This window comes from Phascolarctos cinereus, unplaced genomic scaffold (assembly GCF_003287225.1).
Source record: "Phascolarctos cinereus isolate Bilbo 61053 unplaced genomic scaffold, phaCin_HiC Scaffold_4;HRSCAF=312, whole genome shotgun sequence".
In the NCBI taxonomy this organism is placed as follows: domain Eukaryota; kingdom Metazoa; phylum Chordata; class Mammalia; order Diprotodontia; family Phascolarctidae; genus Phascolarctos; species Phascolarctos cinereus.
Genome location: NW_027555847.1, coordinates 318048616 through 318072422, shown reverse-complemented (window position 1 = coordinate 318072422; position 23807 = coordinate 318048616). Strand labels below are relative to the sequence as shown.

The 23807-nt window shown below is 40.4% G+C and overlaps 1 protein-coding gene and 1 long non-coding RNA gene across 2 annotated transcripts in view; one reads left to right on the top strand and one right to left on the bottom strand.

Moving 5' to 3' along the window:
• The window catches only part of SV2C (synaptic vesicle glycoprotein 2C), a 272446-nt gene that overhangs the window by 20351 nt on the left and 228288 nt on the right, over window positions 1–23807 (bottom strand). Inside the window, exons 11-12 of the mRNA XM_020998499.2 lie at window positions 23424–23627; window positions 21191–21350 (exon numbers count right to left, since the gene is read on the bottom strand). Of these exons, the coding sequence (XP_020854158.1) occupies window positions 21191–21350; window positions 23424–23627 (364 nt within the window). The remainder of the gene's footprint in view (window positions 1–21190; window positions 21351–23423; window positions 23628–23807) is intronic.
• On the top strand, window positions 1973–4443 carry LOC110216642 (uncharacterized). Its single transcript, XR_002326831.2, has 3 exons — window positions 1973–2114; window positions 2205–2287; window positions 3050–4443. It is a non-coding gene; the product is annotated as an uncharacterized LOC110216642 (long non-coding RNA).

Below are 23807 nucleotides of genomic sequence, written 5' to 3'. Positions count from 1 at the left end.
TTTTTTTTTAAATCAGTATTTAAGCTCACTGGTGAAAATGTCATTAGAAGACCAATGGATCAAAACTTGACAGAACTGAAGGTGATGTCTGGAGCTTGCCTTCTCTTTCTTTGCAGCTTTGTTTCGTCTCTCCTTCCTTTCCCTGGACATCCTGTTTCTTCCCATACACCAGCCTCTGAGAATGGAGCTCTTTGACCAAAACGTTCATTTCAGAGAAGAGTTTTTCTTGGGAGGTGTTGGAATCTGGGATACTTGCATAGTTTCCCAGGGACTGCCAAACCCAAACTCATCACTGCCTTCTAAAACCCTCTGAGGAGGAGAAAAGGTGGTACTCTTACTAGGATAGCTCTTGAGAGTTCTATTTACTAGGACAAATTCTTAAAAAAATATTTTTAAGGCAATTGGGGTTAAGTGACTTGCCTGAGGTCACACAGCTAGTAAGTGTCAAGTGTTTGGTCTGAGGCCAGATTTGAACTCAGGTCCTCCTGACTTCAGGGCTGGTGATCTATCCACTGCACCACCTAGCTGTCCCCCTAGCACAAACTCTTTTTTTTCCTTTTTTTTTTTTGGTGAGGCAATTGGGGTTAAGTGACTTGCCCCAGGGTCACACAGCTAGTAAGTGTCATGTGTCTGAGACTGGATTTGAAATCATGTCTTCCTGACTTCAAGGCCCGACCTCTATCCACTGTGCTATCTAGCTGCCCCCCAGCACAAACTCTTGAGAAGTATCTTATCTGGTTCCTATTTTATCTAGGGAGGGTCTTCCAGTGGAAACCAGGTGAGAAGATGGGTGAAGATGGAATTTCAGAAAGCTTTTAGAACTTGCCTGTAAGGGGCAGCTAGGTGGCACAGTGGATAGAGCACGGGCCCTGAAGTCAGGAGGACCTGAGTTCAAATCCAGCCTCAGACACTTGACACTTACTAGTTGTGTGACCCTGGACAAGTCACTTAACTCTGCTTCAGTTTCCTCATCTGGTAAACCAATCCAGTATCCTTGCCAAGAAAACCCCCAAAAGGGGTCATGAAGAGTTGGATATCACTGAAAAACAACTCATTAACAACAACAAAACTGGGGCACTGAGTGACTTGCTCAGGGCCCCTCTACTAGTAGGTGTTGAAGGTGATATTCTTCAGCTCAGATAGATATGTAGATGATATCTAGATGGTAAGCACTTATGGAAATACAAATACAAGGAAGCAAGACAGTAACCACCTGCAGGGGCTTATATTCAAATGGAGGAAGTTTAGAAGTTTATATTCAAATAGAGAAGTTCAGTTTAGTTCCAAAAAGAGGAAGCTTTGGAGGAATGGAATGGTTTTCAAGTGTGTGTAGGATAGTGAGCATCGATTCTAAATTTCTACTATGGGAAGAAAAGAAGAAAAAATGGCTTCTAAACAGGTTTTAAATGAGTTACAAAGAAAAGATTCCTGAAAGCCATGATCAAAAAAAAAAAAGAGCCCAGACATCATCTTTCAAGAAATTATCAAGAAAAACTGTCCTGATATTCTAGAACCAGAGGGCAAAATAGAAATTGAAAGAATCCACTGATCACCTCCTGAAAGAGATCCCAAAAGGAAAAGATTCCTGAAGGTGAAAATTGTGGAGCATCAAAATATGGGTTCTTAAGGAAGTTATGCAACTGCCTTCTCTGGATATTCTGCAAAACAAGATAGATTTTCTCTGTCTCCTATGCTGAGAAAGGGATTGGACAAGATGGCTTTTTCACAATCCCTTCAGCCTTAGGATCTTCTGATCTTTCTGTTTAGCTCTTGGTGAAGGCAGGAGAGTAGCTATTGATTATCTTGGTCTTTGACAATTGGGACACTCAATATTCCTCTGAAGGAAAGAGGTTTGAGATTAGTTAGGGTAGCATTTACTGGGATGGGGGGTGGGGGCTGGAAGCAGGCCAGACTTTGAGTCTGTTTGTAAGGAAGCAGCTGTCACAAAGCCAAAAAGACTTTCCATATAGCTTAAAGAGAATAGTTGACTGTAGCCATTTCTTTCTACTCAGGCCTTTCCACTTTTAGGAGCTCCTGTCTCTTGTTACCTGGGTTCCAGGTAAACTTCTCACACTAGAACATCTCTCTGATCCTCAGTCCACCTTCTTCCAATGGTGAGTGTTTCTCAGGGCCTTTATTTTGGAGAGGAGACTCTGGTCAGTCCATACTTCATTCCCCTCCTGATTCTACTTCTGCCTCTTTAGACTTTGCCACCATACTTCACTTAATACCGGGACCTTCTCACCCTGGAACATCCTTCCAAACCTGTGGCCCCATTTTCTCTTCAGTGAGTTTCTCTTGGGGTTTCCATTTTGGGGAGGGGCCAGGGCTGGCTATATTCTTCATTCTTTGGACTTAATCATCATTTCCCCATGTATATTCCCCTCACAGCTTTTCAGTTCCATTTATTTCTGTGTTGTTTCTCACTCTTAGAATGTAAGCTCTTTGAGGGCAGGTACTGTGCTTTCTTTTTGCTTGTATTTCTATCCCTTAGTGCTTAACATAGTATATGGTAAGTACTTATTAAATGTTTGTTGCCTGACTGTTGCACATTATGTTGCTTCTTTAACAGACTGAGGACCAGATAATCTTCTGTCCTTTCAGATCTATGACTTTTCTTTGGGAAGATCCTGTCGACCAAGTATCAGGGGGAATCTGTGGTCTTCAGACCACGTGTGGCCCTCTAGGTCCTCAAGTGCAGCCCTTTGACTGAATCCAAACTTCACAGAATAAATCCCCTTAATAAAAGGATTTGTTCTGTAAAACTTGGACTCAGTCAAAGGGCTGCACTTGAGGACCTAGAAGGCCACATATGGCCTCAAGGCCGTAGGTTCCCCACTCCTGGATATAAGGCCAACAACCACAGCTTTAGTTTGATTCCTGACAAACCAGACTTCTCAACCACCTGGCTCATAGCTTCAGACCCAGGTGGGCATGCCAGCCACCAGCTGGGGATCTTGGCTGCAGGCAGGCAAGGCTGCAGATATTAGTGGCATTGTTACATGTGAGAGACATTTAATTTTCTTTCTGTCTTTAACTCTGCTCCTAGGTAAAGGGGAAAAAAGGCAAGTCCTCCCACATCATATGTATCCTGGCTATGACCAGTAGAAGATAGAAAACTGGCAGAGAAGAAGCTTTATTTGGAAAACAAAGGGCATCAGGAAAATCAGAATGTTCTGAAATTTTTTGGTCAAATTTCTCAATTGGCTAAAATGTAAAAAATGGCATTTTTTTCTTTTCATGGGGAATTCCATGGTGGATCCATAATACATTTCTATGAGTATTAGCTGGTTGTTTTCTGTCTAAGGCAGGGACTGACACTTTGATTTTTTTTGGTGGCAGCATCAATTTCCATATTCATGAAAAAATAACAGAGGCCAAGTTTCCTGGCTTCAGTGAAAGAAATTTAGACTTTCTCACCTTCCTCCCTTACCCACTACATTGAACAGTAGAGGCAACATGTGTTAGAAGACAGAGTGCTTGACTTGGAGCAGAGAAGTAACTGGGTTCCAATCCTGCCTCTGATACCTACTAGCTGTGAAATCCTGGGCAAGTCCCCTAACCTCTGTGCACGTTAGGCAAGTCCCTAAGAATTATCACACAGATCTTTTCGAAGTCACATAGTCTGAACACCCTGAATTTACTTATGTTTACAAATAGGGCCATCCTAACACATAATGGGAAAAGACCTCAAAAACTGTCTTGTTATAAAATATCCCTATCGCTTGCTGTGTATAATGCTTGACATGCTACGAAAGATTATTTCTCTTGGGGTTTGAACCCAGGTTCTCTTAACTCCAAATTTAATCCTGATCTCAATGCAGCAAGACATTACCACAAAAATCATAGATTCACAGCTAGACAAGACCTGAAAGGCCTAGTCTGGTCCTCATATTTTATAGATGAGGGGATTGAGACTCAAAGACAGTGCGGTGGATAAAGCACTGGGTCTGGAATCACGATGACCTGAGTTCAAATCCAGCCTCAGACACTTATTAGCCGTGTAATGCTGAGCAAGTCACTTGTCTGCTGCAGTTTCCTCACCTGTAGAATGGGGATTACAGCACCCACCTTGCAGGGTTATTGTGAGGATCAAATGAGATAATATTTATAAAGTGCTTAACACAATGCCTGGCACTTAGAAGGTGCTGTATGCATGCTTATTCCCTCCCTCTCCAAAGAGTTTAAATAACTTGTCTAAGGTCATACATGTCAAAAACAGCAGACCTGGGATTTGGTGTTCTTTCCACTGTACTACCCTGCCTGTTAAGGAAAACAGAGTCAGGGGCTATACAAATTTATGATGTCAACTCATGATTGAAAAAGACTAGGTGATTTTCTCAAGATCACAGGGCTAGTTAGCAGATTCAGATCAAGAACCTCACTCTCCTGTTGCCTAGTTTAATGTCCCCCCCCCCAACTCCACATAAAGATTTGCAAGTGCCAGAAAAGAACTATGTTGTCTAGAAAGAATACTCCCCTGGACTACAGGTGTGAATTATTGTTTACACTATCAGGCATGATCAACGTCTTGCTGATTTTGCCAAACTCTTTTTTTTGTTGTTTTAATATTTGTGTTGCAAGGGCTACATGACTGAGGCTGGGTAGGGGAGAGAAAAACGATATGTTTAGTTAATTTATTTTTAGTTTTCAACATTCACTTCCATAAGCTTTTTTTTTTTTGGCTAGGCAATGGGTTAAGTGACTTGCCCAGGGTCACACAGCTAGTAAGTGTCAAGTGTCTGAGGCCACATTTGAACTCAGGTCCTCCTGAATCCACTGCATCACTTAGCTGCCCCAGAAAAAGATCTATTTAGGAATGAATGTGTTGTAGCAATAAAATACATCAATTAACATTAAAATGCTATTTGATTGATCTCCTGATAAAGCCCCTACCACCCCAAAACAACACTGATCCCTGTTACCAATGCACATACCCAAGAACACACACACACACACACACACACACACACACACACACACACACACACACACACACACACACACACACTCAAAGCTCCTAGACTAGGACTTAATTGTTTAACTATGCCCAGGTGTTTAATGCTGGGGGTAGGGGGGAGCGGGGCAAGGAAGGTGGGGGAGGAGGATGGTGGTGGGGGGTAATATCCCAGCTGAATTTCTCCGAAAGCAGATGCTTGGTTAGGGCTAGATGAAGACAGCAGATGTGAATGATCAAGGTTATTGCATTCAAATCCTTTTCTGAGATCATGTCTGAAACCAAACATACAGCAGCAGCCTCACAATAAGAGGAGAGGAAGGAGGTCAGTGACCAGAAGAAAAGCATAAAACGCTGGCTTTACAAATGCTCATGAGACTTGCCTGATTGGACAGAAAGAATCTGGCCATAGTCTGAAAGCAACAATGACAATCTGGATCTCATCACTGTTAGAACGTAGGGGGTGCCTTGTACGAGGACTCCTGCATTAGAGTTAGAAAGGGCTATGGGTAGGAACAAAGCGCACAAAGCATTCGTTGGACTTGGAGGGACTGCCTTGGAGAGATGACAAATTGGTCTATGCTTGGAGACAGCAATCCTCACGTCCACAAGGTGGCAGCAGGAAACCACCATTGGGAAGTTGATGCTTATGTTGGCAAAACCATGACCAGGGCAAGTAGAAAGTCTAGCTTCTTCTGAGGGCATCCTTAAGTCCCTTGATTTAAACAAAGCAAAACCCTCTTAATCCCCATCACTTAAAGAAAAGAAATGACTCTCAGTGAAGTAGCATATGGCTTTGGGCAGTTTGAAGACATCTTGGCAGGAGCAGGTGAGGAAGGACAGAGGGAGTGAGAAGCAGGTATCTTGGTTCCTTTCTAAGAAGCAGCACAGTGTTTTGGAAGGAGCATTCTATCTGGAGTCAAACTGGATTTGAGTCCTAGCTCTGAAACTTACTTATTAGGCAAGAAAACTTAGCCAACTTAAAGTGGTGTAATGGATAGAGTGTCAGGCCTGTGTTCTTCCTGAGTTCCAATCTGGCCTCAGACATTTCCTAGCTGTGTGACCCTGGGCAAGTCACTTAACCCTGTTTACCTCAGTTTCCTCATCTGTAAAATGAGCTGGAGATGGAAATGGCAAATCGTTCCAGTATCTTTGCCAAGAAAATCCCAAATGGGGTCACGAAGAGTTGGACACATTTGAAAAATGATTCAACCACAAGAAACCTTAACCAAGTCACAATTTTCATGGCCTTCGGGTTCCTCATCTATGAAACAGCTATAATAAGCTTTAGATTACCTTTGTAACAGATGGGTAGGACAGTTTTAAACATAAGCATGGTTCACCTACACACTGATCGGGAAATAATGAACTAAGCCATAAGGTGTCCTTATAGGTTCAAGGATGTTTGACAGAAATCCTGGGAAGGAGGAGGGTCCGGGTAGATCTTGCCCTGGGAGAGATTTTATCTCAGAATGAAGAGGGTTATTGTGAGATCAAAAGAGCACGGAAAAAGATCTGGAATAGATCTCTAAGGCCATTGAGCCTAAACCCCTCATCTTACACGTGAGGAAACTGAAGCCCAACAAGGTTAAGCAACCTGGCCAGGGTCACACAGGTAGTCAGCCTTAGAAGCAGGATATGAACCAACATTCTCTGACTGCAGACCCTATGTTCAGGTGAGGAATAAAACTTTGTATAAATGTGAGTTCATATTTTTATTATGATTTCACTAGTAATTCAGCATCCTCTCTACCCGGAGGTTCATCTTACAAGCAGGGAAGAGGTTTACATTTTCTCAGTTCAGCTACAGGAGATCTGCCATCCTGCCCATTCACTAAATGAGGATCAATAAAGTAGAACTTCCCTGATTTCCCTGCTCCCCTCAAGAAAGAAAAGTAAATAAGCAGTTAGGGACAAAAGGAGAAGTTTGAGATGCATAGGAAAAAAATACCTGTTAGAGGGATGGAGGGAATAAGTATTTATATAGTGCCTACTATGTGCCAGGCACTGTGCTAACTGCTTTACAAATATTAACCCATTTGATCCTCACAGCAACCGTGAGAGGTAGGTGCATTTTACAGTTAAGGAAACTGAGGCAGACTGAGGTTAAATGATTTGCTTGGGGTCACACAACTAGTAAGTAAGCTCAGGTCTTGCTTATTCCAGGCACAGCACTCTCTACACTGTGCCTAGTTGCTCACATTAAGAGAGTCCCAGATTTTCAGTCTGTTTCTCCATGATGCCTCTTCAGCAGGACCTCTCTCTCCAACCTAATAGTCAAGGCACAAAATCCCAACTGCATTGACTTTCTCTTTAGTCTTACTTGAAACCACTTCCAGGGCAAGATCTACCAAGACCCTCCTTTTCCTTTTCAGAACTTCTGTCAAAGATCCATGAACCTATGGGGACACCTTGTGACTGAGTTCATTGTCCCCCAGTTAGTGTGTAATTGTACTGTTTGTGTTTTAAGACTGTCCTACCCATCTATTACAAAGTGGTTCATAGGCCTTGACTAAGTATACAGCAATGATTGGTTTTAGACTTAGAGTTAATACAAGAACATTTATTGAACCCTAACTCTACAGATAAAATAAGAACTCCCTTCAAAGAAATAATATGTACACAAATAATGATAGCACACAGAAAAGTGTGGTTTATACAGAGAAGAGGCCCAAAAAACATTCAATGAGAGTTCATGGGAGTAAGAAATGATTTCTATTGGGGATGAAGGGAGGGAATCATGTCAGGCTTCTTGGAAGACAAGTTGGACCTTGAGAGAAGGGATGAATTTCAACAGTCAAAAATTGAAGGGGAAAGCATGCGTACCCCCTTTGGAGTAGCATCCTGGATGGTCTCCCTGTCTTGAATCTCTCCACTCCAGTCCATCCTATACTTAGCTATCAAAGTTATCTTTCTAAAATGCAGGTCTGATCAGGTAATATCTCTATTCAATAAACTCCAGTTAGCTCTTGATTATACCTTTGGGGTCAGATATAATACCCTCTGTTTTAAAGCCCTTCATAATACATCCTTACTTTCTAATCTTCTTCCACATACTACCTACCATTTAATGCCAATGGCCTCCTTGCTGTTCCTTGTACAAGATATTCCATTTCCTTGATACTATGTGTTTTTTGAAAAATAAGTTTTTATCAATGTATTTTTTTATATCACCATAGTTTCCCCCAGTATGCTTCTCTCTCCCCCTCTCATAGAGCTACTGCATATAACAAATAGTATTTAAGACCAAAAAAAGGGAAAAAGGAGAGAAAAAAATCAGTAGAGCTGATCAAAAAATAGAAAAAGTCTGAAGTATGTATAATGTGCAATACCATTGAACCTCCCACCTCTGCAAAGAACTGGGGTGTGGGAATGTCTTCTCATTTCTCTTTTTTCAGACTCTGCATTTTCACTGGCTGTCCCTCATGTCTGGAACATTCTCCTTCCTTATCTCTGTGTCCTGGATTCCTTCAAATCCCAACTAAAATCCTACTTTCTGAAAGAAGTCTTTCCTTATCTCCCTTAATTCTACTCTCTTCTCTCTGTTGATTACTTTCAATTTATCCTGCCTATATCTTGTTTGCACATAATTGTTTTCATGTTACCTTACTATTAGGCTGTGAGCTTCTTTAGGCAAGGACTATTTTTGCCTTTCTTTGTAACCCAAATACTTAACTATTGCCTGGCTTGTAGTAAGCTCTTAATAATAAATGCTTTTGGACTTGACTTGAATCTATTCCAGGTGTGGGGGATAATGTGACCAGATAAGAGATGGCAAGATCAGAACTGGGGATGGTGAGTAGTTCAGTTTGCCTGGAATATAGGGTTGCATGAAATTAGGCTGTAGAGGCAGATTGTAGCTAGATTGTGAGAGCCTTAGATGTCAGGTTAAGGAATATGTACAGTTATTCTTTCTACATTGTGACTTTCCCCATCACAATTTTGATATATAATGGGTCAGCATAAAAAAAATTAAACGGGAATTTTTGGGAGTTTGCAGAGACACAGACAACATGTGGAAACTGGCAGATGACACAGAAAAAATTTAGAAATTCTGAAATGCATAAAATATATGTATGGTATTGTATAATATCAACATATTTTATCTTTTAATGCTATAAATATACACAATTTCTTTTCTATTATAATTTTATACAGGTTTTCCAGATTACTGGGGCACTGCACCCTTAATCTCCACAGTGTAGAAGGGATAACTGTATTTTATTTAATTGGCAAATATTGATTAAGCACCTACTGTGTGCAATGAATTGTGACAGGTGCTAGGATATAAAGATTTTAAAAAATGGTTACTTTTCTTAAGGAACTTGTGATTTAGTAGAGGAAACGACATATACAAAATGACCAAAATTCATTCATTCATTCATTCATTCATTCATTCATTGGCAATTGGGGTTAAGTGACTTGCCCAGGGTCACACAGCTAGTAAGTGTCAAGTATTTGGTCTGAGGCCGGATTTGAACTCAGGTACTCCTGACTGCAGGGCCGGTGCTCTATCCTCTGTGCCACCTAGCTGCCCCCCAAAATGACCAAAATTTTAAAAAATACCAGGAAAAGTACATGAACTGTATTGCCCACAAGCTATGAAAGTTCATGGGAAAGAGAGATGACTTCTAGTTGAGGGAAATGGGAAATGGAGGTGGTGACCAATGAGCTGTCTCTTGAAGGATGGCTAAGGCTTCATTGGGCAGATTTTAGAGAGATAAAGAAAGACATCCTAATCTTAGCAAACGTGTGGATGTAGAAGCTTTTTCCAAGGTAGGTAGAGTCCAATGTAAAGGAAGCCCACAGTATAAAAAGGGAGATAGTGTGACATAAGGTTGAAAACATAGGTTATAGATAAATTGGTCATAATAGCTTTGAATTTTAAATCAAGGTATTCGAGTTTCTTCTGTAGACAAGGGGAGGAGTCAGTGAAAGTTTCTGAGTGGCAAGTGACATTATCAGAGCTATGCATTAGAAAGATTAATTTGTTCCAAATTGTTTTCCAGAAGCATTGGGCTAATCTACAACTCCACCAACAATGCATTTATGTGTCTGTTTTCTGTTATTTTCCTTTTATGGTCAACTTTGCCAGTCTGACTGGCATGAGGTAGAACCTCAAAGTTGCTTTAATTTGTGTTTCTCACATTATTAGTGAATTGGAACATTTTTAGAGAACTAGGGAATTGGGAATTGAGTGAACCACACTGATGCTATCTTGTGACTCAACTCTGGATCTAGCTCAGCTCCTTTTATATTCAATTATGAGTCTAATCCAATTTCTGTCTTGTGAGAAAATTTTATTCAGTTGTGGGAATTGTGAGAAAACTTTATTGCATTGCTTGAACCTAGCCCTGCATGGCTGGGAAGCTGGGCCACCTCTACCTGTTCTTTAGAGACTCTTAACTAAGGACCTGACCAGAAACCCAATCAGATCCAAAACTTAATGCAAGGAGTTTTCTCACAATTAAACATTTCAAGCAACTGATAAGTCTTATCTGGAAACTGGTTCTGTACTGGTCAATCAGTTATTGTTTCCATGCTCCTTTGATTGAATACAAACACTTGCAGGGAGTAGGATACCTCTTTTCCTGATTTCTGGAAATTGTACTTGTTTGCTCTCCCCTTCCTGATTTGGAAAGCCCCTAATCTTTCCTCTAATTATAAATTAGATTACCAAGTTATACATCCTGTTTTGTATCCTGCTTGTTGTTATCTTTTAATGCATAAAAAAATCTCTCTCCCCCTGTTTTCAGGGTCCAGTGCCAAGCTAAGGAGACCTGGTCCCGATTTGTTATGCAGTTGGCATGAATTGCTTAATAAATAGATATGTTCTAAAGCTCAAACTGTTGTTTCCTCAGTTCTTTCCACCACAATACGATCCTTGTTCAGCCAATTTCCAATTGATGAGCGCTCCTATAGTTTCCAGTTCTTTGACTCTACAAATGGAGCTGCTAGAAATACTTGTGTATATATGGGTCTATATGTTTTCTTCCACCCCTTTGTTCCATAGTGCCCTATCCTCCCTTGTATATTGACAATATTATCTTCATTTTCCAGATGAGAAAACTGAGGCTCAAAGAACTGAAGTGACTTGTTCCAAATTACGCAGTACTAAGTTGTCATGGAAGCATATTAAAACCCTCCTTTTTCAGTTCAACTAGAAATAGTGAAATCATATTTCTTTGGTCAAAAAGCCCTTTCCAGACTCTTTTCTCCTCCCTCAAAGGTGGGTTGAAGACCAAAGACCTTACTTAAGGAAATGGATTAAGGTTAGAAAACAAAGTTTAACAAAGAGGTACTTGGAGCTCAGTGGAAAGGGTACTGGACCTGGAATCAGGAAGTTCAAATCCCACCTCAAAAATTTACCTACTGATTGTATGACCCTGGACAAGTCAATTTACCTCTATTTGCCTCAGTTTCCTTATCTGTAAAATGATGATAGCACCTACTCCACAAAATTGTTGGGAAGATAAAAATGAGGATTTTTCAGTGCTTTGTAAACCCCAAAGGATCTAATATAATGTGTGTGTGTGTGTGTGTGTGTGTGTGTGTATATATATGTTTTATATATATATGTTATATATATACATACATGCACACATACAAACACACATATACATACACACACATACATACATATATATGTATATATATGTTAGCTGTTGTTATTACTGGGATCCCTGCCTTCTCCATTCCCTGAAACAATTGGCCTATGTTCCAATATTATCTATTCAGAAAGGGAGGAGGTCTTTGCCATCCTTGGAGGAGTAGTTAAGGAAGAAATCCGTTTGTGATTATTATTCTGGAATGTTAATCCTAAACTGTATTTTAACATAACCTTTTCCTTGTTCAAGCTTCCTATAAATGTAACATCAAATTGTCTTGAGGGAGAGAAATGTCCAAAAATATGGAGAACCATGCCAATTTCAACATGTCTCTCTCTAAGCTAGAGATGACTTCGATTTAGATTAAGATCAACTTAAATTAAATTGTTTCTGGTAGATGTGCCTAAAATGAAGAGTTATAGAATTGTTATCTTTTTTTCTCAACAGTGACAGAACGAGGGTTTAAACCAAACCTCCTTCATCTAAGATCAGTGATCTTTACAGACAGTATTAATAACAAAGGATATTTACCAAGTTGACCATAGCAATTGCATAGAAACCATAATGGTCAATTATAGAAACCAGAACTTCTGACCGACTTTGGAGATCATGAATTTCTACTGACTTATACCATATTTGTAGTACTGCTCCATAACATACCGAAGAAAATTGCAAAACATATGCACAGGTATGTTCCTCAAATACAAGCAAATAAATTAGAATTCAGTGGCCAGAAAGCATTTTATTGCTCTTAAATCATTTGTGGAAACTTTTAAGCTTCAGACTTGACCTGCTGCAAAATGATTACAGTCTCTGAGGAACACTTTCCAAAGGTAGAGGCCCTCCCTTAGAAAGCTCCTATCAGCAGTCAGTGAACACCTAGGTCAAAGATATAATCAGTATAGCATTTTAAGGAGTATTAATTTGTCCCACAATAATCTGAATCCAAAGAATTAGGAGGTACATTTTAATGAAGAGTTATAACGCTGAATTTTCTAAAAATGAGTAAACCAAAAATAACTCCTCAAATCCTAAGAAAAGCAAATATTTAACATCCCTATATGGGGTGATACATGAGATAGGGAAATAAATGCCTGTACTTCTTATATGGTCTCACCAAATATTTCTCCCTATTGGCAAAGCATTTGAGCTGGAAGGGTACTTTGAAAACCTCTAGTCCAGAAACCCCATTTTCCAGATGAGAAAACAAAGGCCTAAATAAGTTAATTAAACCATTAGTCTGAATGCAGATTAAAGCAACCTACTTTTCACTTGCTTTATTTTTTTTCCATGCTTTTTCTTTTGGTCTGTTTCTTCTTTCACAACATGACTAATAGGGAAATATGTTTTACGTGACTGCACATATATAACCTATATCAAGTTACTTATCATCTTTGGGGGGAGGTGAGAGAAAATTTGGAACTCAAAAAATTTTTTAAAATGAATGTTAAAAATTGTCTTTACATGTAATTGGGAAAAGATAAAATACTATTTTATTAAGTTATTTACTGAGGGTCTCATGTCAGTCTGTAGAGGAGCCAAGACTAGAACCTGGTTATGTGTGATTCCCAGCCTAGCCAATACTCTTTCTAGTAAATTTTATTTGGGGAAAGCAGAGTGGCAGCTCTGGGACTCATCTGCCCCAGAAGGAGAGGTAGGGTACGACTGTGAGACTTAGGTACAGATTCTAGAGGAGAAAATGGCATGTCGAAAGGGTGTGTGTGTGTGTGTGTGTGTGTGTGTGTGTGTGCGTGCACACGTGCACGTGTATACACATGTGTAAACTTCTCAGTGGGAATGCAGCTTTTCCCAATTTTGGATCAAATGAGCACATGACAAATGGAATAATCAATTACCTATGCTTTACAATGCTGTCATCCCAAGAATGCAATATTTGGGAGTGTATATATTCTTCTTTGCTTAGGGTAATGCTTAGAGTAAAATAGGCAAAAGACTGTTCTTGGGAAGTAAAGGAGAGAGAAAATATAATAGGAGCATAGATTAAAAGCTGGAAAGAAACTTAAAAGTTATCTAGTCCATTTTACAGATGAGGAAACTGAGACTCAGAAGGGTTGTGACATGTCCAAGGTCACATGTAAGTGACAAAGTCAGGATTTGAACACAGGTCCTCTGAAGAGGTGTGTCCAGGGAACACACATAGAAGCCAGAGCTCTCTCCACTCTACAACCCTGCACCTAGTGAGGAAGATTTTCCCTAGTTAATGTAGGAAAAGCAGATATTTAATTATGCATCTTTTGGAAAGCTATGACCCTTATACAAGTGGCTTGAAAATGGTAGATCTCAATAATCATCAATTGATTTCGGCTGAATAAAAGCAAAGGGATGAATGAATGAGTGGAGAGAAAAGAATCCCCCACAGCAGACATAAATGGAGAAAATGCATTATCTGTAGCTTTCTCCTCATCTTCTATAATTAGATTCTAGATAATAAGAAAAATACCTCAAATCTACATAGCACGTTCTTTTCAAAGAGCCCATATTAGGGGGAGCCAAGATGGAGGAGTAAAAGCAGTGACTTGCTTAAGCTCTACCCCAAACCCCTCCAAATTCTCATAAAAAATGGCTCTAAACAAATTCTAAAGCAGCAGAACTCACAAAAAGACAGAGTGAAACAAATTTCCAGCCCAAGACAACCTGGAAGATTGATCAGAAAGGTGCATCGCACCAGGCTGGGAGTGCAGCCCAACGCAGCGTGGGCGCGCAGGCCACAGCAAACCTGAAGCAGGCCTCAGAGGACTGAATCTCAGGCAGCTGTGGAGGTTTCCAGACTCCTCAACCCACTAATGCCAAAGACAGCTTAGAAGGTCAGTGGGAAAAGTCTGTTTCTGTCGGCGCTGAGACAGGAAGGAGGGGTCTCAGCTTCATTCCCCAAGAGTGTGACCCTGGGGGGGGCGCAGCTGCTTCCCGAGCTTCCAGCCCACAGACTGAGGGGGAATCCAGTGGCTGATCGGAGAGGGATCACAGGGATTTCTTTGCCAGTGCTGGGCAGGAATCTCTTGCTTTGCCCCTGTTTGGATCTGGGTCACAGTTCTGGGCAGCGGTGCTGGGGTGAGGAGGAACGCCAGCATGGTGGAGCTTGTAGTGGCTGTGAAGAGGAACCCCTCCTCACAGTTATGGGACAGAAAGGAATACTTGTGGTCACAGGCCAGGAAAGGAGTAAACACCTTGCCCCTTATCATACCACCTTGGAAGAACTGGAAATTTACAGGTACCTACAAGTATCTCTGAAAATAGCTGTTCAAACCCCTGAAGCTTGGGACAGTACATTCTCCACATTGGAATCAGACTCTTACCTTAACAAAGAGTTTAAAATTCAAGTAATTGGCCAGGATCATGAGCAAGCAGTGCAAAAAGAGTCAGACTATATTATCTTACTTTGGTGAAAAAGAAGATCAAATATACAAAGAAGAAGACAACAAAGTCAAAGCTCCTACATCCAAAGCCTCCAAGAAAAATATGAATCAGTCCCAGGCCTTGGAAAGCTCAAAAGGGATTTTGAGAAGCAAGTAAGGGAAGTAGAGGAAAAACTGGAAAGAGAAATGAGAGTGATACAAGAGAATCATGAAAAACAAGTCAACAGCTTGCTAAAAGAGACCCAAAAAATACAGAAGAAATTAACACCTTAAAAAATAGCCCCCAAATGGCAAAAGAGGTTCAAAAAGCCAATGAGGAGAAGAATGCCCTAAAAAGAAAAATTGGCCAAATGGAAAAGGAAGCCCAAAGGAAAATACTTCCTTAAAATTAGAATGAGCAATTGAAGCTAGTGACTTATGAGAACTCAAGACACTGTAAAACAAATCCAAAAGAATGAAAAATTAGAAAAAATGAAATATCTCATTGGAAAAACAACTGACCTGGAAAATAGATCCAGGAGAGAGAATTTAAAAATTATTGGACTATCTGAAAGCCATGATCAAAAAAAAGAGACATCATCTTTCAAGAAATCAAGGAAAACTGCCCTGATATATAAACCAGAGGCAAAATAGAAATTGAAAGAATCCACAGATCTCCTCCTGAAAGAGATCCCCAAAAGAAAACTCCTAAGGAATATTGTAGCCAAATTCCAGAGTTCCCAGGTCAAGGAGAAAATATTACAAGCTGCCAGAAGGAAACAATTCAAGTACTGTGGAAACACAATCAGGATAACACAAGATTTAGCAGCTTCTACATTAAAGGACCGCAGGGCATGGAATATAATATTCCGGAGGGCAAAGGAGATAGGATTACAACCAAGAATCACCTACCCAGCAAAACTGAGTATAATCCTTCAGGGGAAAAAATGGTCATTCAGTGAAATAGAGGACTTTCAAGCATTCCTGATGAAAAGACCAGAGATGAATAGAAAATTTGACTTTCAAATACAAGACTCAAGTGGAACAGGAGGAGGTAAACAGGAAAGAGAAATCATAAGAGAATTATTAAGATTGAACTGTTTACATTCCTGCATGGAAAGATGATATTTATAACTCATGAGACCTTTGTCAGTATTAGGGTAGTTGGAGGAAAAAAATTATATGTATGTATATAGATAGATAGATAGATAGATAGATAGATAGATAGATAGATAGATAAAAGGCACAGGGTGAGTTGAAGATTAAGGAGTCATATCTGGAGAATAAAATTAAGGGATGAGGGAGGATTATACTCGGAGAAGAAGAAAGGGAGAGGTAGAATGGGGTAAATTATCTCACAAAGAAAAAACAGAAAAGAAAAGTCTCTTACAGTGGAGGGGAAGCAGGGGAAGGTGAGAGGGGGTGAAAATTTGGAACTCAAAAACTTGTGGAAATGAATGTTGAAAACTACAAATAAATAAATTTATATAAAAAAAAAAAAAAAACAAAGAGCCCATATTATTCTCATTTTTCTTTAGAATATTCTGATGATACAGGTATTGTAATTGCTATTTGACTGGTTCAGGTCACATGGCTCAGCTCTCAGCCAATTGGCTGAGTTTAGAATCAAATTGCTTGCCTCTGGTCATTGTAATATTTATTACACAGACCTATATTAGTCAGAATGATGGTAAATCACAGCATTAGTCTCTCCTTTTAGAGCCACCTCCAGGGCATAATGAATTGAATCCATTTCGCTATTTTTTTTTAAAGCAGCACACTATAACTATCCTTTTTTGCACTCCAGGCAAGAAGCATAAAATATTGAGGTAGTAAGTGTGTGGGGCAGGTGAGTTTGTTTTTGAGACGGAAGTAGGGAATGGCACAGGGCCAGTTGGAAGCTCACATGAGTGATGGCTGCTTGGAAGAAGAAGCCACCTCCTTTTACCTTCCTGCAAAAGATTGCTCACTCCAGTCCATCCTTCACTCTGCTATCAAAGTGATTGTTCTAAATTAAACTCCAGTGACTCCCCATCACCTCAAGGATCAAATGTAAACCCCCCAGTTTGGCTTTTAAAGACATCCATAACCTGGCCCCTCCCACCTTTCCAGTCTTCCCTCCACATACTCTAGGATTTCTTAGCACAAGTCTCTCATTTCTGCAAAGTTTCCCCCATAGTTTTCCCTCATGCCTGGAACTCTCACCCGTCCCTGTTTCTACCTCCTGGATTCCCTGGCTTTCTTAAACTCAGCTAAGATTCCACATTCTGTAGAAAGCCTTCCCTAGTCCTGGTTAATGCCTTTCTTCTGAGGTTATCTACAATTTATTCTGTAAATCTTGTTTATATGCAGTTTTTGCATGTTGTCTCCCTCATTAGATTGTAAATTCCTTGAGAGGAAGGACTGGTTTTGCCTCTCTTGATAACGCTAGCGCTTAGCACAATGCCTGGCACATAGTAGGTATCAATAAATGATTGTTGTAGGGAGTGGTGTTTGAGCTGCGTTTTGAAGAAAACCGGGGATTCTAAGAGGTAGAGGTAAGGAGGGAGTGTTCTTTCAACTGTGGGGGAAACAAACATTTCTAAGATCATTCACTCACCAAGCACTGGGTCTGTTCAACCATCTCCCCCCCATTTCTGTATTCTTTTCCCATAAGGAGAAGTCCTATGGATTCAATCAATCAATCAGCATATATTAAGCACCTACTGTGCCAGCCAAATGTTGCACCTGTCATCACAACTCTCATATGTTGAAATAGCTTTACGGGAATCAGCACCAAGATGTACGGGGCCTCAGTCTCACCAGCTAGACAGAAATAGGAGTCTCTTGCTTCCATAAAATACCTTCATTTCCAAATCACCCTCATCCACATTCCCTAAGTTGAATTTCACCTCAAAAGACATCCTGGATCTTCTAAGTATTGGCATCTAAAGGTTTAAAGTAAACAGCCCCACCCCACCCCACCCCCCACACTTATTACATGTACTGACTCAGGATAGCTAACAATTCCTCAAGTTCCATGGTGTAGTAGGAAGGGTGCTGGACTTAGAATCAAGAGGACCTGGATTCAAATCCTGCCTTTGACACTTAACTTCTTATGTGACCTTTGGCAAGTCTCTGAGAGCCTCATTACTTTATGAGATTGAGTGGTACAGTGGAAAGAGCTACTAGCTCTGGAGTCAGGGGCTCGGGATTCAAATCCTGCTTATAATGCTTACTACCTAAATGACAGGTACATGGAGCAATGGATAGAGTGTCAGGCCTGGAGTCAGGAAGACTCATTTTCCTGAGTTCAAATTTGGCCTCAGACACTTACTAACTATGTGACCCTGGGCAAGTCATTTAACCTATTTGTCTCAGTTTCCTCATCTGTAAAAGGAGATGAAGAAGAAAAGAGAAAACCACTCTGGTATCTGTGCCAAGAAAAACCCCAAAAGGGGTCACAAAGAGTCAGGCATGACTGAAAAACAACCACCTAAATGACCTTAAACTCTCTTAGACTCAGCTTCTTCTTTACAAAATAATGAGGCTGGACAGGATAGCCTCAATCTGAGCTCCCTTCAAGCTCAAGATCTATGATTCGTTCCGTCGTCAACACCAAGCTCCCTGACCTCAAGCAACATTAAGTCCAGTTTTATATTTTACCTGGTATCTAATGTCACAAAGGAAGGAAACAAGTATTTGTTATGAGCCTACTGCATGCCAAGGACTGTGCTGAGCAATTTGCAAATACGATCTCATTTGATGCTCACAACCACCCCAGGAGGTAGGTGCTATTATTATCTACATTTGACAGATGAGGAAACTGAGGCAGACAGAGGTTAAATGACTTGTTCTACTAAGTGTCTGGGGCAACTACATGTCTCAGTGGCTAGAGTGCCAGGCTTGGAGTCAGGACGAGCTGAGTTCAAAACTAGCCTCAGACACTTACTAGCTGTGTGACCCTGTTTGCCTCAGGGTCCTCAAGGACTAAGCCCTAAAAGCCCCTCAACTTTTTGTTTTGATCTGCAGTTCAGAAGGTTTGGAGGTAGGTTCCTTGAGCTAAGTCCTCTAGAGAGAACAGTGGGCACTGGGCCAAGACCAGCTATTAGCTGCGAGACAGAATAGGTCTGGTAGCAAAAATAGAATGCATTGGCTTTATTAGGTTGTAACGAATGCCAATTTCCCCCAGCAAAATGGAAGGTGACTTTAATTGCATCATTAGTAAGGACTACTTCATTACATTTCTGGAAAGCTTCCATTTTCCAGGCCTGGACTAAAATATTCAGTAATGATGAGCTAATAATTCTTTCTTGATGTAAATTCCATTCTCCTGCCCCTAAGCGGTAGCTTCTGTGGTTCCCTAAAATCAGTAGCCAGGTTGTACAGGGGCAGCTAGGTAGCACAGTGGATAGAATTCCAGGTTTGGAGTCAGGAAAACCTGAATTCAAATCTGGCCTCAGATGCTTATTAGCTGTGTGACCCTGGGCAAGTCACCTAAACCTGCTTGCCTAGGTTTCCTCATCTGTACAATGAGCTAGAGAAGGAAATGGCAAATCACTCCAGTTATCTTTTCCAAACAAAAAACCAAAAACCTCTGGGGCAGCTAGGTGGCACAGCGGATAGAACTCTAGCCTTGGGAGTCAGGAGGACCTGAGTTCAAATCTAGCCTCAGACACTTGACACTTACTCGCTGTGTGACCATGGGCAAGACACTTAACCCCAATTGCCTCACCAAAAACCAAAACAAAATACCCCAAAGGGATCATGAAGAGTTAGACACTATTGAAAAAGACTAAACAACAACAGAAATTTTGAAATATCCCATTACCCAGTGTGAAAACCAATTAGAAATCCTGGGCTTCCTAGGATTAATGTTTTAGAGCTAGAAGAGAACATAAAGGTCTTCTAGGCTGACCTTTTCGTTTTACAGCTAAAACTCAGGCTAGTAGAGAGGAAATAACTTCCCAAGAATGAATAGGTAGTAATTATTAGAGGCAAGATTCAAACTCAGATCCTTTGATTGTCTTTCGACTGAACCACATTAATTCTCCTGCCTTCTCATCCTGCCCCATCCATTTGTTCTATGGAGATTTCATAGCCGCTATGATACATACCAGACTAAGGAATCTGGATTTTATTCTGTTGGTAATGGAGAATTGTGGAAGATTTTGAGAAGGAAGGCTAGGGTCATGAAGAAAGTGATGTTTTAGGATTATTATTTTGGTAGTGGTGAAATACATGTAATAGAAGTTCCCAGTTTTCACAGACAATCCTTTTTTGCTTTGTATACTGAAATGATTTTGTTTGTTTGTGAGCATTATATTCATAATATAAAAGAAAATGAAAAAAAAAATTAAGACTGTAACCAGAGGAAACAGCATGAATTGGAGGTGAGAAAGGTAAAAGAAAAGAAAGTCAGGATGGTGAGGTAGAGGAACATTCCTGCTCAGGAGTGAAAACATTTTAACTGCAATCCTAGAAAAACCCCTACTCCCTGGCACACTCCCAATCAAAGCGCAGAGAATAGTGTTGACTCCATCCAAAGACAATCTCCATGGGGAGGAAACAGAAGAGTTATTTGAGACTGAGACAAAAAAAAAAAGGACTCTTGTCTTCACACATGCCAAACAATATAAGAAAATGGCTTTCTTTTTTTTTAAATCAATTATTCCATTGCAGAACTCATTCCATTTCCTAACTAAAAGCCCCATCCTCCAGACCCTTTTCTCTGACACAAGGCTGGAGGTCTGAATGTCTCCAGCTTTGGGTCTGGATGAGTAATTTTCTTTCAATAGCAATCCTTACAGAAATTAGAAATGCACTGGGCCTTCCTCCAAACTGTCTGGAAAGTCCAAATCTGAGTTTTAGGGGCCTTCTTTGTGGTTGATTAATACAGAGATCATGCAGATACCTGCTGACCTGATATGTTCACCCTCCTGGGACTGATTAGTAGTTCAAATCTTTGCCCACACTCATTAGCTGGTCCAAAAGATGCTATTAAATCCCAGTGCCTGCTGTCTTATTACAGCCTCCACATATCCTCAGCCAATAAACAAATTCATATTTCTAATTAACTTCTTTCGGTTTCACTGCTCTATTTATTTTTGCTACCAGTTATACATTCTGGCTTTATTATTGTTATTTCAGACTCTTCTAGAGCCTGCAGCTCATAAACCAGATGTTTTCAGGTAGTTTTGGGGGACAGTGGTCTATTCGGCTAGTGCTGACACTGTCTCTACCACTTCTGTAGGCGCAGTTCCTCCTAAACATGCTGGCTGGTTGGAACATACCTTCTGTCTGTTGGGTAGAGTTCCACAGTGACCACGTCTAGAGAGTTCCAGGCAGAAATGGTCAGGCCGTTGTAAAGACATAGCATGCCTATCATCATGGATTCGCTGGTACCAAACCACAGGAAAAAGCAGCTAATCCCAGAAAGCACCATAGAGCCACCTAATGAGAAGCCACACAAAAGCAGTCATGTTGTTTGTTTTCTCAGAGCAGGTGTCATTAGCATTCAATAATCACCACGTGCAAAGCCCCAGCCCTTAGCCTAGTACTTGGTACATAGTGGGCTCTTTTTTTGGTTTGTTTTAAATAATATTTTATTTTTCCACAAATAAACATAAAGAAAATTTTTATGTTCATTTATTAAAAAATTTGAGTTCCAAATTCTCTTCTCTCCTTTCCCTCTCCCTTCATGAAATGGAAAGCAATTTGATATATCATATAAAACATATTTCCATATTAGTCATATTGTGAAAGAAGACAGAGACCAAAAAAGAAAAAAAAACAAAAAAATAAAGAAAATGAAAAATAGTATGCTTGATCTGCATTCAGCCTCCATTGGCTCTTTTTTTTTTCTTTTTGCTAGGCAATTGGGGTTAAGTGACTTGCCCAGGGTCACACAGCTAGTATGTGTTATGTGTCTGAGACCGGATTTGAACTCAGGTCCTGCTGACTTCAAGGCTGGAGCTCTATCCACTGCTCCACCTAGCTGCCCCTCCATTGGTTCTTTCTCTGGAGGTGGATAGTATTTTTCATCATAAAGTCTTTGGAATTGTCTCTGGTCATTGTATTGCTGAGAACAGCTAAGTCATTCCCAGTTGATCATCATACAATATTGCTGGTACTGTATGCAATGTTCTCCTGGTTCTGCTCACTTTACTTTGTATCAGTTCATATAAGTCTTTCCAGGTTTTTCTGAAATCAGCTTGTTCATCATTTCTTATAGCACAACATAGTAGGCTCTTGATAAATGCTAATTGACTGACTGAATCCCTGCTAAGCTCAGCAGAAGCTGTTTAGCTTTTGAAGGTGAGGACTGTAGTAGTACCATGACAACAGCCATCACCAATAGCTCACATTTATATTGTGCCTTAGGTTGAACAAAGGGCTTCCCTTACAATGAACCTGTAAGGTAGGTAGTAATGAAAATATTATAAGAAGAGTCTGTTATTTCATCAGCACAGGAACTCCCTCCATCAACACAGAGCATGCTGTGACTTCATAGATAAGTCCTAGAAGTACAAAGAGATTAAAGGACTTGTCAAAGGTCACATAGCTCCTAAGTATCAGAGGCAGGATTTGAATCCAGGTTTTCCTGACCTCAGGCCCTGCACTCTATCTACTATATCATGCTGTCTTTACTACACATAAGTATTATTATCTCTATTTTAATGAGAAACCTGAGGTTCAGAGAGGTCTTATTCAGTCATGTCTGATTCATTGTGACCCTGTTTGGGATTATCTTGACAAAGATGCTGGAGTGGTTTGCCATGTCCTTCTCCAGCTCATTTTACGGATGAGGAAACTGAGGCAAACAGGGTGAAGTGACTTGCCCAGGGTCACACAACTAGGAAGTATCTGAGCCTGGATTTCAACTCAGGAAGATGAGTCTTCCTGATTCCAAGCCCAATGCTCTATCCGCTGTGCCACCTAGTTGTCTCCTAGAGGGTGCAGGACCACAAATTCAGAGTAGGAAGTGATCTCAGACATTATTGAACTCAATCCCCTCATTGTACAGATGAGGTAACTGAGGTCCAGAGACAGTGAGAAACTTGTTCCAGGATTAATCACACATCTAGTAAAATGTCCCACCTGGGACCTGGAATCCAAGTTTCTGATTCCTAAAGGGCTTCCTATTATACTTCATGCCCCACTGTAAATCACTGACCTGACCTAGCAGGTTAGTCTTAGGAAGAAAGGCTAGCTTGTCCAACCAACTGGATTTCAAACACGAAGACTATGAAATGAACCTGATAAATTTATTGGTTATTTAAATGAAAAAAATACATGTTGGTTATATGTAATTATTTTTCAGTCTGATAATGAATTCATGGGAACTGCCACTGTGAAACGGAGTTAAAGAGGATGTTAGGCTACAATTAAGTATCCAAGCACAGGTCTGTGGAAGGGATGTCTTTACTTTCAAGGGCTGCAAATTCCCAAAGAAAAAACTAGGCATCAGCTAGAATATAAGAGCAGTTGCTTCATTTCACATAATCCAAGCAAACACATACATACCTAGCATGGTTAAACGTCCAATCCTGTCCATCAGCAGTGCAGACACAATGTTCCCTGGCAACACTGCCAGCGTACCCAGGAAATTAACAAAGTAAATCCAGTAGGCGCTATAGTCGTCATCAAAGCTGATTTGACATCCAGTTTTATTGTGCAAAAATGTGCAGTTTTTAAATTCACTGTCAATGAATTTATATGGCTCAAAATCTGCGGAAGAGAGTGTAGAGGTGAATAGATATCACCCAATTGTGGTGTGATTAAGAAATATGCCAAGAATTACTAAGAACATTGGGATTGTAAGCCTCTGGAGGCCAGATTTGAATTCAGGTCTTCCTGACTCCTGGCCTAGCACTTTATCCACTGCAAGACCCAGTTGCCCTTGCAGTG